Source organism: Condylura cristata, unplaced genomic scaffold, assembly GCF_000260355.1.
Source record: "Condylura cristata isolate star-nosed mole 26May11 unplaced genomic scaffold, ConCri1.0 scaffold00005, whole genome shotgun sequence".
Lineage (NCBI taxonomy): Eukaryota > Metazoa > Chordata > Mammalia > Eulipotyphla > Talpidae > Condylura > Condylura cristata.
The window spans coordinates 36,998,208-37,015,794 of NW_004567106.1; the positions used below are offsets into that span (position 1 = coordinate 36,998,208).

A 17,587-nucleotide genomic window follows, 5' to 3' on the forward strand; every position below is an offset into this window, starting at 1 on the left:
TGGGGTACAGGCCAGAGGCTCAGGGGCGGCGAGAGGCTTCACCAGAGACAGAGTGGGGAACAGAACAGGCAGATCGAGGAAGTACACTGCTGAGGGGAGCAGCGGGTGGGCCAGGAGAGGCCTGCCGTGCCATGTGGTCACCTCCAGGACAGGCGGGAATCGAACTCATGCAGAAGCGGCTTTAGATTCTCAGTGCTGTGCTTTAACCCGCTGCACCACCAGGGAGGGCCAAGATTTTAAAAATTAACTAAAAAATGTTGAAACAAATTATATGAGGAAGTTCCGTTATGTCAAATTATTGTGTTACATATACAAAGGTCAAAAATTCAAGATGGAGCAATTTTTAATTTAATTTCAGATTTTTAATTAATTGATAATATTGAAATAAATTTTGAGGAAAAAATTTAATAGCTATTATTCATAACGTTTGTTTAGTTTAGAAAACAGATAAAGGTGACCCATTATTTGCATATCTATTTACTTTTTTTAAAAGAAGATAATACAACTTTTTAAGCTTTTTAGAAAATGCTATCATCTGGTAACTTCAAATAAAATGAGCTATTTCAAGAGTACACAGATACAGTGCATTTTCTTGTATATTCTTCTCTACCTTCATTATTTCAGGTAATTCCTAGCAAACAATCCAGTATCAGTTTATATGGCAGTCTCTAGATGGCAGCCCCTTCTTTAAAAATGTCCCAAGCACCTTGTGTTGTATACCCATCCATGTAGTAGCTTAGCTCACTATAGTTATTTGTAGTACAAATATTATACATGTATTCAATATTATGTGACTGAAGCTTCTTGAATATATTTTCCTGCAACATCTGTCAAATAGAATGCACTGAACAAATTTGTCCATTGTCCTGGTATATGATGTGCGCAGGAAATGTCCATTGAATGAGCTAGTGAATGAGTGAAACATGTTGCTATTTTTCCAGCTCCATCTTCAAAGGCTCTGCTGTTTGTGTGTACAGCATGGCTGACATCAGAGCAGTTTTTAACGGCCCTTATGCTCATAAGGAAAGTGCAGACCATCGCTGGGTGCAGTATGATGGAAGGATTCCTTATCCCCGGCCTGGCACGGTATGGATCCAAGTTAAGAGTCAACTTATTTTTCATTCCTATGCTTTCTTCCTAATTCTATTCTAATATATTATGCTTTTCACTGATACCTGACAAACAGGAGTCATGGAGCAAGCTGTAGGATGCAGGATGCTGCCAAAGAACAAGATTCTGGCCCTTTTATTGATAGAGTATTCATACAGCATCAGTTGTGAGGGGAAGGGCAAAAAGAAAAGGGAGGACCAGAAAATGTGCTGTTATCTATAGTATCAAGGGTTGTGAGTCCGCCCTCCAGGCACTTCTCATCTGCTTGATGACTCAATTGTGTATTGTAATTGTGATCAAGACCTAGATCCCCAGCCAGGGTTTCATTGATCAGCTTTTGGGGGTCCCTTGTCAACCATGGGTCCTCTGCTCCCCAAGCATTCCTGGTCATATCTCATTATGCATAGCTTTCCCAGAGTGATCCAGCTTTCTGCTCTTGGTTGATTTGAAAGGCTCTTTGGAAGGTTTGGTTCCTATGACTATTTGGCTGGGCAGTTCTGAACTTCTGTAGGAATGCCGAACTGCAGGTAACAAGAAATGGTGGCCAAACAAATTACATAGGATTAGCAGACCCACGTATCATCAAAACAACAGCTACAGTGAATTTGAAAGTAACTGTGTTCAGTTACGTGATGTGGTAGCATTTCTTACCTTCATCAGAAGTTAACATTCTTTGGAGTAAGATTTTAATGTTACCATTAACATATCATGAGGAACAGAATATACTAAGTATAGTTAAATTAATTGATTTACTGCCTAGCAAGATAAATGTTCCTACATGGAAACACCATGTATTTCCATAAATATTTCCCCCCACTTGAAGTCCTGCTTATTGCTTGTGTCTTCTAGTTTCCACTTCTACTTTGAAAAGGCTGCATCAGTTATGATGGTTCTTTTAAAGTTTCTCTTTTCTTAGAATAATAGGCATTTTCTAAATAGGGAAAGACCTTGAGAACACTGCGTTCAAAATTCTTTTCAAATAGTAAAATTCATGTTTAACACATATATGAAAGTAAGAATTGTACTTTAGAGCTTTCATACCTGTTTTTTTTAAAAACTGCAGTTTAAAATCCATATTTGCATTATACATGAATTTTTTTGGGTTATTGATATGTTTAACATAGTTTAAGTTACTTGAGGATTGGTTAATTGACTTACTATAAAGAGGCATTGTTATTTTTTTTTATTTAGCATTCACTTTGAATATTTTACATCAAAATTTTTGAGAAAAGTTAGGTCACTAATTTTTCTACTGAATATTGTATTTTTCATATGTTCATTCTAAAAGGGGGACACAGCTGGTAAGCAGACTTTGTAAATTCTTTCCATCTTCCTTTATATAAAGTAATTAAATTTAGGAAGCACACTCTATACCCCTCTTATTTTATTTTTAATAATTCCTCATTATAAATACATTTTAAAGGATATTTGACCCGATTATAAAGTAACTTTTATGGAAAGAATTTGTTTTTGCAAATAATATTTTTAGAATTTACTCTTTCATTTTATTTGAACATCAGATCTGTTCTAACATTTTATGTATTCATGTTTATTATATATTAAATATCCTTGTTTATTTTATATTTATCCTATATATTTGTATTTACATTTTAGCAGCAACATAGATTGTGGGTACGGTTGGAAAAATTACTTCCAAAGGTTCTACAAATCTTTACAGCCTTTATAAATCTTTAGAATGACTCTATGAAGCTAGTGCTGTTATTAAAATGCCATTAATTGGTCACAGCAAATTTGGTCACAGAAAGATAAAGTAACTTGCCTGAGGTAATGAAGCAGTGAATGGCATTTCTGAGTTTGTAACCCAGATATTCGGGCTGCAGAGTCCAGCCTCTTAGTCCTTGTACTCTAATTTTATATTAAAAATACTTTGTTAAATTTTATTTAATTTCCCCTTCCATAGAAAATCTTTCATTGGATATATACATATATACTTATACATAATATATCACACATTTTGTGTGTATTTATTAGATATCAAATCTATGAAAAACCTAAATATTTCTTCATATTTCCTATATTTTTTTCCATTCCTCCTCAGACCTTTTTTTTTTTTTAACTTGTAAAAACACATTTGTTTCTGAGGCTACTTTGGGTTGTTTTTCGAAGGATTGTTAAAATTCAGAGGGAACTCTAACAGGGTCACTTTTATCATACTACGATTTGGGGTTAAGTATCAAAAACGGTCATATTGGTCATATTCTGAGCTCTTTGTGTATGAACTTGTTTTTAAAAACAGACAGTGATCATTTGGATCATTAAAAAAAATTCCAAGTATCTGAAAGTTACAGGAAAATAATTTGGGACTGAAATCATCTGTATTAATAACAGAAAATTGTTTGCTTACATATATACCACAGTTGATTCTTACTATGAGAAGACTGAAACTGATTGTCAATGTGATAACATGCAGATAGATGCATCAGACATAACTTTCCAATTACAGAGTAGGTTAAAGGCGGGCAGAGGTGGCAGGTGAGACTGTAACCCCTACTCCTGTGGGCAAGGGCTGTGGATTAAAACAACTCCCACATCACCTCAAGCTCCTCACAGGACACAGCCACTTTTTGAACTGTGGCAAATGCCACCCTCCCCCGCCCACATTCACAATAATATGTGAGAAGGGTTTCTCATTAATGAGAAAGGAAGTACTGATTATGTTAAACAGACCAGTCTTTGATGCTAAGTACTCAAAACATGAAGTGTTTACACTGTAGACACTCTCTTGAAAGAGTTCAGAATTACCTGGGGAATAATCTGTATCCAGACCAAAGGACCAAAGAAATATTTAGCTTCTAGTTCTTAAGAAGTTAGAAAAGGAAAAAAATATTATCAAGTACCACTTAACAAAATTATTTCTTTAGTCTTTCTAAACATCAACAGTTCTCATAAAATTCTTGTACTTTGAAAAAATGTATAAACACATTTGTATTTGAAGCTAAGCTTTGAGAATGACACCTTGTACTAGTCTTTTATCTATAGCCTATACTTGGGTCACTCTTGTAATCTAGACAGGAAGATAAAATCCCCTCTAGAAAACTACAGCAGAGTACTTTGATGAGGTAGATTATGTCTTTTTTGATCAAAATTGTAGAGATTTTTGCAAAATCCAAATTACTATGGAAGATTTTTTTTTATCATGCTTTGTAGATTTGGCTAAACGGAGATTTCCTGTTCTGAGTTTAAATCAGAATATTTCTAGCCTTGTTTTGATGTGGAACACCCAGATAAGCCAGTCTAAATAATTTATTCTCAGGAATTATATTGAAGTATTTCAAAATTATTTGTCATTGACCAGCCATTTCCTATCCTGTATAAAAGTAGTAATGACTGTTCTTCCTGATAGTAGACAAAGGACTTTATCTCCAAGTAAGTTTGAACTTTCATACATTCTTAAATTACTGAATAAATTTGAAGAAGTCTAATATCATGCATAAATGAGTAACCACTGTTTCATTACTTTTTTTAGTAGTTTAAAATTATATCTGGCTGCTTCTTTGCAGATTATTTGTCTGATATTCTACATTTTAGTTTACATTTGGAAGGCTGATTTTGAAGTTAGAAACATATACCTGATATGAAAACCAATCACACAAATATGCTTTTCATAAACTAACATTAGCATTTTAAAAACTATATTCATAAAACCATCGAAATTACATTTCATGGCATATCAAGTAACTATACTTGTAAAATCTGAGAATGGATGATGGAGACCCTCATTTTACAGATGAGGAATCTGATGCCCAGAATATTTAGATAAATTTCCCATTATCACTACTCCAAAACAGCAGAATAAAGGGTAGTATTGGAGATTTCTGATCAGTCTTTTCTCCTTTATTGTTAAAATAGTGCATAATGTTCAGCTTTTTTTTTTTTTTTTTAGTTTACCTGAGTGATATAGTGGTGAATGCTCTACTAAACCTAGCTGCATTTATTTCAAAACAATTTCTTGATTTTTTTTCTCTCAGTAATTTTTTTTTATTACAAAGTTTATTTTTACATCATTTTGCACATTTTTTTTCCATCTCGATTGTAATCCCCGCGGGTTTCCCATCACCCAATCACCCCTGTGCCACCACCATAGTCCTGTGCATTTCCTTCCCTTCCCCCCCCCCATTTTTGATCCCATTCCCCACTCCACCCCCACAGAATGTCTCTGGTATATGGTTGTTCATTATTTTTGTTATTTTCTCGCCTGGTCCATTATACTCCTGCTATGAGTGAAACCATCCGGTATTTTTCTTTCTCTTTCTGGCTTATCTCACTAAGCATGATCTTTTCCAGCTCCATCCAAGTTGCTGCAAAAGACATGTGTTTCTCTTTTTTGGTTGCTGAGTAATATTCCATTGTATATATGTACCACATCTTTCTAATCCAGTCATCTACTTTTGGGCATCTGGGCTGCTTCCATGTTTTTCCAATTGTAAATAAAGCAGCAATAAACATGGGGGTACAGGTATCTTTTTCAATCAGTGTTTTTGTGTCTTTTGGATAGATACCTAGGAGTGGGATTGCTGGGTCATAGGGAAGCTCCATGTTTAGCAGTTTGAGGAACCTCCAGACAGTTTTCCATAGTGGTTGTACTAGTTTGCATTCCCACCAGCAATGCAGGAGAGTTCCTTTTTCTCCACATCCTCGTCAACATCTGTTGTTGCTAGTTGTTTGAAGATGTGCCATTCTCACTGGGGTGAGGTGGTATCTCATTGTGGTTTTAATTTGCATCTCCCTTATTACGAGTGATGTTGAACATTTTTTCATATGCCTGTTGGCCATCTGCATTTCCTCTTTGGAGAAGTGTCTTTTTAGCTCTACTGCCCATTTTTTGATGGGGTTGTTTACTTTATTTTTGTTGAGTTTCATCAGTTCTCCGTATATTTTTGTGATCAGTCCTTTATCGCTACTTTTGTGTGAGAAGATGTTTTCCCAATTAGTGATCTTTCTGTTTGTTTTTAGTAATGTTTCTTTTGCTGTACAGAAGCTCTTTAACTTGATGTAGTCCCATCTATTTATCTTTGCCTTCACTATTGTGGCGTTGGGTGCTCTGTCTTTAAAGATGTTGCTGAAGTGTATGTCGTGTAGTGTTTGACCCATCTTTGCTTCTAGGTATTTCATGGTTTCTGTTCTTATGTCTAGGTCTTTAATCCACTTCGAGTTGATTTTTGTGACTCTCTCAGTAATTTTTAACTGGTGCTTTTTGACCATCCTATTTTCATCAGAACTCCAGTTCAGAAATTTTAGTCACAAACCATTATTGAACAGTCCTCAGGATCCAGTGATAAGCACTTCAATGTTATGCCAGTACATTGTTACGGTAGCAGAGCAGGGCAGGTATGATTATGCCAGATTTATATAAGGAAAAGTCCACAGAGGCTGAGTGTATGCTCATGGCCTTATTGCTTGTAAGGTGGTGAGACACATTAAATGTAGATCCACCTGACTCTGAATCCAATGCTGCTTAACGCGTTGCCTTTCTACCTTCAAAATGCTAAACCAGACAGAACCTTGTGCTGTTTCTGTAGGAGATTAATCTATTCTCGCACAAATAATGAACTTTTGAAACCTTACTGAACTTGTCATTTACTTTAATTGAGAAGAACTCAGGTAATTAATAAAAGCATTGCAGAATAATTTTCTTTCTATGAATGGCAGAATTTTTACTGAAAGTCACTCAATACCTCAGTAAAAATTTTTAAATAGATCATTTACAAAAACACCTTATTCTTACATTTTCTGTATAAAGATTGCTAATAAAATTGAGTTTTCATATATTCTTCCAGCAGTGCCTTGCTTTGACCTTCTCACTTAGATAAATGGAAGCTACAACCTTCAACTTGCCATAGCTCCTTAAAGTTTTACCTTTTGTCAGAAATTTATACTTCCCATGATAGCATGTCACACCTAAGCACCTAGTCTTACTATCATAACACCATTCTACAGTGTTTTTAGTCTGGAACCTAAAGGATCCACAAGATGATTTTAGAGAACTTCTTTACTTCAAGTGATTTTCTGCCCTCTGGTGTCCAAACAGGGTGTCTGAACAAACTGCATTTTCTTAGGTAACCTTTTCTGCTAAGTTCCAAGTGAGATATTATGTGGGAAAATTCACCATCTAGTCAGTAATAAATGAATGGAAGCCAAACTAAGTTGGGCAGGCTTCTCGAAATTAATGTTTGTAAGAAGAGATAATGCAAAAGATAAGATTTTTTTTCTTTTTTTTCTTTTAATATGAAAGATTTATTATGTAGATTTATTGTATTTGATAGGAATCTTAAAGTATTTATAATTTGTGTAAAATATAAAATATTCATTTGAAAGTGAGTTACAGGTTTTAAATCATTCTCTTAGCAAAAAGATGAGAAGTACTTATTTGTGTGTGTATGTGCCTGTGTGTGGTAAGAATGCTTAGTATGATATCTACCTTAACAGACTTTTCAGTATATAATATAGTCATTTTTATTATCTACAGGCATATTGTTGTATAGATCAATCTTGTGTAAGTGAAACTTCATACCATTGGTGATGTCCCCTATGGACAGCCTTCTGCTCCTCCTACATACAAAACTTTATATATATATATCCTTGTTCATTTTTGCACAATGTTTGCTTTCTTTTAATAGAGTTCCCCCACCTGTCCACCTGTGCACCGTCACCACACTTTGGTCCATTTTCCTCCCCTTACCTGCAGAAAGTCTCTGATTTATACTTACCTGTTAATTTCATTTTGTTTTTTTATTATTTTTATTGTTTGGTTCCCTTATTTTCCCCCTATATGTGAAAGTATCCAATATTTTTCTTTTTATTTCTGCCTTATTTCACTAGCCTAATTCCTTCTAGCCTCATCCATGTTGCTGTTAATGGCATTAGTTTATCTTTTTTGATTGCTGGAAAGTATTCCACTGTGCATATATACCACATCCTCTTGGTCCAGTCATCTACTTATGGGCATTTAGGTTGTTTCCAAGTCTTACCTATTATAAGTAGTGCTGCCCTCAACATAGGGGTACAGGTATTATTTTGAATTAATGTTTTTTGTGTCCTTTGTGTAGATCCCTAGGAGTGGAATTTCTGGGTCATATGGTAGCTCCATCTTTAGTAGTCTGAGGAACCTTCACACAGCTTTCCATAGTGTTTAGAACAGTTTGAATTCCCACCAAAAGTGTAGGAGAGTTCCTTTTTTCTCAACATCATCACCAACATTTGTTGCCAGTTATTTTTAATATGTGCCATTTTCACTGATGTAAGGTGGTATCTAATTGTGGGTTTGATTTGCATTTCCCTGAATATAAGTGATGTTGAACATTTCATATAGCTGTTGTCCATTTGCATTTCCTCTTTGGAGAATTGTCTTTTTAGCTCTTCAGCCTATTTTTTGACTGGATTGTTTACTTTGTTTTTTGTTGAATTGTATAAGTGCTTTGTATATTTTTGATCAGTCTCTTATCAGTTGTATGGAATGCAAAAAAAAAAAAAAATCCCCCAATCAGTAGGGTGTCTCTTTGTTTTGACTAATGTCTCTTTTGCTGTGCAAAAGTTTTTTAGTGAGATTTAATCCCAGCTATTTTAGTTTCAAAAGTTCTGTTCCTTGCTTTAATGAAGCTGAAACACAAGTGGCATTATGTAGTATTTTTCTTCATAAACATAAGTGGAATTATATAGTATTTGTCTTTCTTTGATAACCTCACTTAATACAACAGCATCATTTCCTCCTGGTTCACCTATGTTTTCCCTTATTGCAGGATTTCCCTTTTTTAGGGATGAACATTTTTTGATACATTCATCAGTCACATTTAAGTTGTTTCTACATATAGCATAAAACTTCTTCAGAAAAGAAAATAGACAATCACCATCTGATCCAGAAATCCTTCTTATGGGTATTATTTAAAAGAATTGAAATCAAGAGCTTGAAGAGAGATTAGCATTCCTATTTTTATTGCAGAATTATTCACAGTAACTAACATGTGAAATGTACATGTTTTTGAAGTTCAAATCATTGCTGATTTTACTGTCAAATGTTTAACTTTAGTTTTAAAGATCAAAATTTACATATTTCCTAAATATGGCCCCATTTTTTGGTCAGGTGCGAAAAAATGGGAATAATAGGTACTGTGTTTTAATTTCATAACTTGATGTTACTATACCTACAGTGGTGACTGATAAACACATTGTAATCCCTATTAATAGCTTAATATTAAAATTTATTCATTTTTGTATATAGATATTAAAATGGGATTCTGAGGATTCCTGTGAATATCTTGGTTAAGATATTTAAAACAGAATCAAAATAAACATCCTGGACTACTATGTACCAAAGATGTGACTTCTTGTCCCAACTCTGTCTTTTATACGGCGATACTGGGCCCCTGGGATCACTACTCATCTTTGAGTTCCACTTTCTAATTCATTTTGTTGTGGTTGTTGTTGTTTTTCTTTTGTTTGCTCTAAACCACATGAAATATCAAAACCACTAAACAAATAACTTCCTTCTTTCTCTTTCCTTTACTTTCATGGTTTACTAGTGAGCATGGAAAATATACCCTTGCCTTTCTCATAAGGAAAAAAAATATTAAAATATTCTGTAAAATGTTGAATAAGAATTGTTAGTCAAGTCATTCAATAGTTCCTGAATACGTGCCTCCTCTTTACAATTCTATTTTAGGAGTTAAGACTTAGGAAAAATTGAAAGTTCTTTGTCAGAATTCATACCATATATGAATCAATTAGCTATGTAATTTGCCTGACCCACTACAAAAACAATCTGAAGTGATTTTTCCACCCCTACCAAATGGAAAACAATGGAATAGCTCCCTCCCTTAATTATCACAAATCATCTTCTAAATCAAACGGTGCCACTCCAGCTCCTCTCATGGTTTTTCCTCTGGAGAAATCAAAGGTAAAGCTAGAAGGTTTCCTCCCTTTGCAATAGGTCTTTTATTGTCCCTCTCCTTTGTTAGGAGATAAAATCTTCCAAGCTCAGGATGTGGGTGTGGATCTGCCTAACAGCCCTTATTTATTTTCCACCTAAGTATTACACTTTCTAACCCCATAAAAAACACTTAACAGTCACAAAATCCTTTTGATTCTGAGCCCGCAGGGAAGTTCATTGTATCAAATATACTACCACGGGCCAGTGCTGGGCCCTGAGATATCTACCTGTTCTGTCTAGAAAGGCCTTTTTGATCCTCACATATCAAAGCACTGGTGTCACTGAAATTGAATTAGGATTTTGCCTGAAAAAATTCAAACGGGGCTAGAGAATTGTATCACAGGAAAAAAACACATAATGCCAATAATTAAATATGTTGCTAACAGACTAGGTATAGGAGTATCCTATTTTTCTCTTCCTGGTGCACCTAAAATATTTGACTTGAACAGTTACCTGCTAATGTAACACATTCTTTTCTTAGAGTTGATGATTCTCAGAATTATGTATCTTTACTAGTGTGAATTAGATCTTGGTTATATAATTTAGGATTTTCTGATTATATTATAGAAAAAAAAGAGCCCTGCCTGGTGGCACAAGGGGTTAGAATACAGCACTGTAAGCTGGCTACAGCTGCTTCAGAGAGAGTTCCATCCCTGGTCACAGAGGTGACCTACATGGCACAGCAGACCTCCGGTCTTGCCTACTGCTCCCCTCAGCAGTGTTCTTCATCACTCTGTCTCTGGTGTATTCTCTCACTGCCCCTGTACCTCTGGCCTGTACCCCCATTTCTTTATGCATAAGTAAATAAATCTTTACAAAAAAGAAAAAAAAAAACTTTAGGGTTGACATCAAATCATAGTATTGCCTAGCCCCCCCAAAAAAATGTAATTCAAAAACATCTTAAATTCCTCTTGATTTGGATAGTGTTAGGGTATGATACAGCCAAAGGACCTGACAAAGGATGCAGAATCCCCTCAGGTGGGGCTGCTCATTTATACCCTCAGGAATGTTGCACATGCTGTGGTGGTTTGTCTAAAGTTAGCTTTCCTACTGAACTGAAATCCAGAGAGCACTCTTTGGCTGCATTCCTAGCTCATAGGTAGCTCTCTGTCTTGTTAAAATTCAGCTTGATTTCTTCCCAATATTTGTTCACTGCATGGCCTTTCATTCACTGGATAGCGTGCTTTGCCACAACCTTTCCAAATTTAAGAGGCTGTCCTAAATTTTGTTTCTCCCAGGTTTTTGATTCCAGAAGAGGAAGGGAGGCTGAGGCAGGGTCTAAGATCCAGGCCTCTTAAAAGACCCTAACCCTTAGTAAAATAAGCCAGAAAGAAAAAGAAAAATATAGATGGTTTCCCTCATAGCAGGAGCATAAAGGTCCCGGATGGAGGGGAGGGGGCAATAATAATAAACAACTATATACCAGAGACATTTTATGGGATTGGAGTGGGGAATGGAGTCAAAAATGGGGGGTGGGGAGTGCACTGGACTGTGGTCATGGCACACGGGTGATTTGGTGATGGGAAGCCCACAGGGATTACAACTGAGATGGAAAAATGCACAAAATGATGTAAAAATAAACTATTATTTATTAAAAAAAATAAAGTCCCTAAGCCTAGTAACACTGCAGAAGATGTGACTCTATCATTAAACAAAAACATGGTTTTCTACCGGTAATGGTCTATAGACTGTAGTTCTCTAAAAGACTGAAGCACAACTTGACCTAAATCAAACTTTTCAACTGACTTTCAACATTTTGTTTTTGTAGAACCAACACTTTCTTTTAAAACAAAATTCTGCACATTTTAAACTACTTAACTGTATTTAGTAGTGTTTTCCGTTATCTGGTCAGAAATCCTTCTAGGGGAAATGAATGCTTGCAAAAGAGAAGGATGCGTTTACCTCTATTTGTACCCTTGGCCTTTATTTTTCTTTCTTCTCTTTTTTTTTTTTAAGATTATTTTTGTTTATTAATTCATACAAGCACTGGGGTGTAGACCAGAGGTGTAGCAGGTGAGAGGATTCACCAGAGACTGAGTGGGGAGCAAACTGGCAGATCCTCTGAAATACACTGCTGAGAGAAGCAGTAGGTGAGACAGGAGAGGTCTGCTGCGCCATGTGGGTCACTTCCCTGGCCAGGGATGGAGCTCATGCTGCACTGTCTGAGATAGTGCTTTAACCCTTGTGTCCCCAGGGAGGCCCCCACTTTGGGCCCTTCTATCATTAATATAGAATGTAGGTTTTTCCTTGGCCATTATCTATATTATAAACTGACCCCTGGATGAAAAAGGAGGGCAAAGACAGCATTTATAAAGCTGCCATTTTTACTTTTAAATAAAAATCAGAATCCTATTTATTTTCTCCAGTGTCAGCCTGGGTTACTCTTTCTTTGGGCTGAGTCTTCTGTCACATTAGTCATTCCTCTGGTTTATTGAAAAGGAAACTGCAACCTGTAGGGAAGAGCCTGAAGCAGCAGGGGGAGAAAACTTTTAACAGCTGCTTGGTGCCTGGCCAAGAGGCAAAGTTCTCGCATTGGATAAAACCCATTTTTCTCCGCTTATCCATTGCTTCCCACTGCACTATTAACGGCCCTGGACAAACACACATTTCTGCCAAGCACAACAGGATCACACCTAGCGGCTGGAACAGCCAGCCCCTGGAGGTGGGCGCTGGGGCTGGTGGCTTTTTGCTGGGGGTGGCTGGTAGGGGGAGGAACTGGGGTTGGGACTACCCTTTCATCTCAGGGCTTGCCCAGACAGGTCTCTGTCTCCTCCCCTGCCGCATTGCCTGCAGCAAGATATGACATTGGCAAGTGTTGGAATCACTCTCTTGAGTTTTCCTCAATGCTTTAGCTATCTTAAAAGTTTTTTGAAACAGTAGATGGAAACACAGATAAGTTCCTTGATTTATATCCCTGTAGGCCCACAGCTACAGAGCTAACTTGGAGGAAGTCAGACAAATATTAGAAAGATGGAGGCAGAAGTAAATGGTCCTCTGCGTATATTCACGTAGATTGTACTAACTGGGAGATATTAAAATGCATATATATGATTTTTAATACCGAGAAAAACTCACTTGATTTTTAATAACTGGGATATATAGCTGCAGTGGGAAATTTTTTTCTAGGGGTTTTTAAGGGTACCAATTGACTATGATCATCTGTTTTAGTGGTAACATTCTCTCCCCCTTTCTTCTTTTCCCCTTACGGTATGTTTTATTCCTACTTCATCTAAATACGTTGTTTGGCATCTCGAGTTATTTTCAGATGTGTGTACTACATAGCTACTTGATATCAAAGGAAAATTCCAGTGGTTTCAATGTACTAAAATAACAATATTTGGTTCAAACTGTACTATCCTGCACCTCAGGGAGTAATTCTACCAAATCACTTTCATTTGTGAAAACACAGAGGACAGTCAGACCTGAGAGATCTCGCACAGCCACCTAGAGGATAAAGATCTTACTCAAACATGGGCTGCATGCCTTAAGAAAAAATAAATTTTCAAGGATCATTTTATATTAGTCAATAGAAACCAGGCTTCCCTTCTTTTTTACCCTTAGACTTCATTGCATATCAACGGTGAGCATTGAGGAAAATTGTTGTACTTTTTTTTTTTTTTTTGCTTAATGTATCTTCTTTCATCTATAATTCATCATATTAAAATTCCTACTTAAAAAATCATATAAAAAGCTATAGTGTGAATGCCATGTTATTATTTCTTTTGATATTTTGGCTATTGCATAACATAGTTACCAAATCAAAGAGATTTTTTTTTTCCTTCAGTGAGAATACTGTTTGAAAGAAATGTAATGCAAGGGTAAAAATCTTCCTTTTGCTTTGATTTTAATGATCGACCAACAGATTGTAACACAGGCGTTATAAGCTATGATCCCACTATGAATGGCCTTTAAACCTCAATCTTGTAGCCTATAATTGGGCAAGAGCTTTGTACATTTGAGCTCCATATCCATTTTGAGTTGCTGCTTAATCTGTTTAATATAGGGTTCCTCCCATTATCCGATTGACAGATTAGAGTTGGCTGAAAGCTAAGTTCTAGAGGCAATGACTGAACACACAGAACCACATTTTTGAGAATAATCTTTGGTTAAAAATATGCTAAGTAACTACTATTCTATACTCTCTTACTATTCTCTACTCTCTTTGGTGTAGATATGAGACAGATTAATAGAATAGATAGAATGAAAAGATAGGTTTGTGAAAGATAATTTAGTAAGCTATTATGATCTATTGGTATAAAATGTGAGAGCAGGGTCATATATATATTTAGAAACCAGAGTTCCAGTGTCTTCTGTGGAGATTGGCAATCCTGAATGCTTGCTGAGAAGGGCAAAAAGCCTTCACCAATATTCTGTCAGTAATTAGTGCCTTATCTAAATTGTTTGGTTCAGCAGAGATTATCTTTCCAACCTGCCTAAAAACAGGGATAAGTCAAAAATAGGGTAAAAGCCAAAATTTACTACTAAAAACTTCTTTTAATGTCACTCATTTTTTTCTCTCTATGCTGGCATCATATAGCAGTTTTTCATTCCAAAGGAATGTCTTAATCCATTAAGAATACAAAAGTGAGAACAAAATTGTTCTGAGGTAACTTCCTAAATTACAATGTACTGAAATCATAAGATAATTTTACTATCTTCTTAGTCATAAGTAGATTTTATTACCTTCTTTACAATAAAGAAGGTCAAATTGTAAAATAACTTCCTCTTTATTCATATTAAAAGGCACAAGAAATTTGTACCAGTTTGATTTTTTGTGTTTTCCGGCAGGGGGCAGTGTAGGCTAACTGGTGAATAAATGAACACCGACAGGCGTAGAAGGAGCAATTTTAGAAGTGAAAAATTCCCTGCGGGTATTCCATACATCCTATAAGGGAAGAACTGTTGAATTGTTCGCAGTCTAATTTTCTTGGCATTACAAAAAGCTACATAATTATAATGTCAAAGTATTGAATCTCTTTTACAAGTAATTTTAATGATGCTTTGTTTTATCTTTTAATAATCTTGTGTGTGTTTTTTTTTTTTTTTTTAGTACTGGCATCTTAAAGAAAATTGAAAATTATGGCTTGTCATTTGTTCCAATGTTTATAGATCATTTTTCAGAAATATTTGAACACAAATTTCATGTGTCCGTATAACAATTTTCATAAGAAAAGGACTTTCTGTGGAAACTATAAAATATAAACAGAGATATTATTTAGAAAATATGTTGAGAGCTAAGACTTAACATAAGATTGAAATATATTTAAGCTAAACTTCATTTATTTAGGTGATTCCATGTTGATTCTGGTGACTAATCCTTAATTACAAACAATGAAAATCCTTTAAAAACTTTTGTAGAAGTGGAAATTTCTCAGATGCACCAATAAGGTACTCTTTCGTCTCTTATTTTCAGTGTCCAAGCAAAACCTATGACCCACTGATTAAATCCACCCGAGATTTCCCAGATGATGTCATCAGTTTTATCAAGCGGCATCCTGTAATGTATAAATCAGTATATCCAGTCGCTGGTGGACCGACATTCAAACGAATCAATGTGGATTACAAACTGACTCAGATTGTGGTAGATCACGTCGTAGCAGAAGATGGCCAATATGATGTCATGTTTCTGGGAACAGGTATGCTTCAACTAGATTAGCTCTTTCACAGCAATTTTACAAAGATAACATACACTTCTACAAGTTATTAATCGAAATCAAAATGAGTAAGCATTGCTAAGTATTCGCTAAAACCTAAATATTAAAATTTATGACACGTGATTTTGACTCTCTCGGCCTCCTCTGATAATTGAGATTTCAAAATAGATTAGTAGCTTATCACTCAGTTTGCCCACTATAAATTAGATCCTCAACATTTATTTATTGGGTGTGAGTAAAATTAAACCAGTAGGGCATAGAAATGTTTCTATATTTCAATTTTGCCTTTCCCTCACTCTGCAGGTATCTGATAAACTCTCAAAGACTGACCCACGTTTGAGAATTTTGACTTAGTATAACTAAAAAAAAAAAAATTAGCTTTACTTGTGAAGATATTTTAGTAGAAACGTCTTACAGATTATTTTTTCTGTTCTCGAATTTTGGGGGTCAAGTATCATTCTTATTATTAGAATCTGATTATTTTTGTCTATCAGTAATAACAAAATGGTTTATTCCCAAAAAGAATTATGGCATTACTGGCACAAGAAAAGCAGTATTTTCTTGTAATTTCAACTAATTTATATCATTAATATGATAATACTGTATCCTAAACAATGTTACACTATTTAATGAATAAAGTTGCACTAAGAAATAGAGACAAATGGGTTTTCAATAAGTGGACATTTTTAGAAGTGCCAAAAATAGAATAATTTATAGAAGTTGTGTTTATTATAAAGTGAGTATGTGTAACAGATTCAGAGTGTCAAGAACACCAGTTGTCAAAACTGATTATATTGCAGATGGCGATATTGAGACCCAGGGAAATAAATGAAATTTTCTAGACTGTTTATCTATCAAAACTTGAAATAATTTGTTACTAATACCAATGAGTTTGCATTTAATTTACACTGTCCACCTCACTCCTAGCCTAGGTATTTGACATTTTAACGTCATTAGTGCCATTCAGCCACTAGGTGGTACAACCTAACTTCTACTGACAAAATTATAAGGAAACTAAGATAAGATAGATTTCCAATGTGACATTTGGAAAAGGTATGTTTAATATTTTTCAAAAATACTGCAGTCATTTATAAACAAAACTAAATAATTCAGACTTTTGTGCAGCATCATTACCATATATTATTAATACTATTACCATAGGACTTAGAAGTTTGAAAGTATGTATTTTGTGTAAGTTAATTTTCAAATGGAATTTTTTCCTTTGTTTAAAATATTCCTTTGATTGTCTTTCTAGAAAGTATGCCACCTTTAGGAACTGTATGGAATATAATTAAGGCATTTTTCTAAGCATTAATTTTGGATTTGAATTCTTAACCTTTTAAATTGAACAATGATAACTTAAACAAACCTTGGCTCTTGACTTAGAAGGTTTCTGTAAGTGAAATGCATTTGATTAGTGAGCTCTAACTTTTCCATGTAAATAGCTTCAGTGGTTTCCTTTCATTAATTAATATTATTAAATGTATATATTTTGACTTTCAATCTGAATTAGATATAACACTAAGCAAACATTTTTCTACTGAGAGTGAATTTGTTACAATATATTTGATCTCTTGAATCAAGTTAAAAAATGTCATCTCACCTTCCTGTCATTTCAACCAGTACTAAGTAAAGGGGAAATCTACATCTGTATCAGAGATGCAGAATTTTTTATGATTGTACATGTGTGTCTTTTAATATTGTCTCTATAAAAATGAGTTCTATGAGCTATAGATTTCAGAGTGAAAATCATATACTTCATTTCTTGCATACTTTAATTTATTTAATCTAATTTCTTGAGAGGCATTCAAAGAAAAATGAAGGAAGCAATGTGGGAGTTGCTAGGAACCTGGTCGCAAATGAGCTGTAAAGTAGAAAC

At 35.0% G+C, this 17,587-nt stretch overlaps 1 protein-coding gene across 1 annotated transcript in view; it reads left to right on the forward strand.

Annotated features, from left to right (window-relative positions):
• The window catches only part of SEMA3D (sema domain, immunoglobulin domain (Ig), short basic domain, secreted, (semaphorin) 3D), a 174,159-nt gene that overhangs the window by 134,913 nt on the left and 21,659 nt on the right, over window positions 1–17,587 (forward strand). The window contains exons 11-12 of the mRNA XM_012721056.1: window positions 942–1,086; window positions 15,468–15,690. Coding sequence (XP_012576510.1) covers window positions 942–1,086; window positions 15,468–15,690 — 368 coding nt within the window. The remainder of the gene's footprint in view (window positions 1–941; window positions 1,087–15,467; window positions 15,691–17,587) is intronic.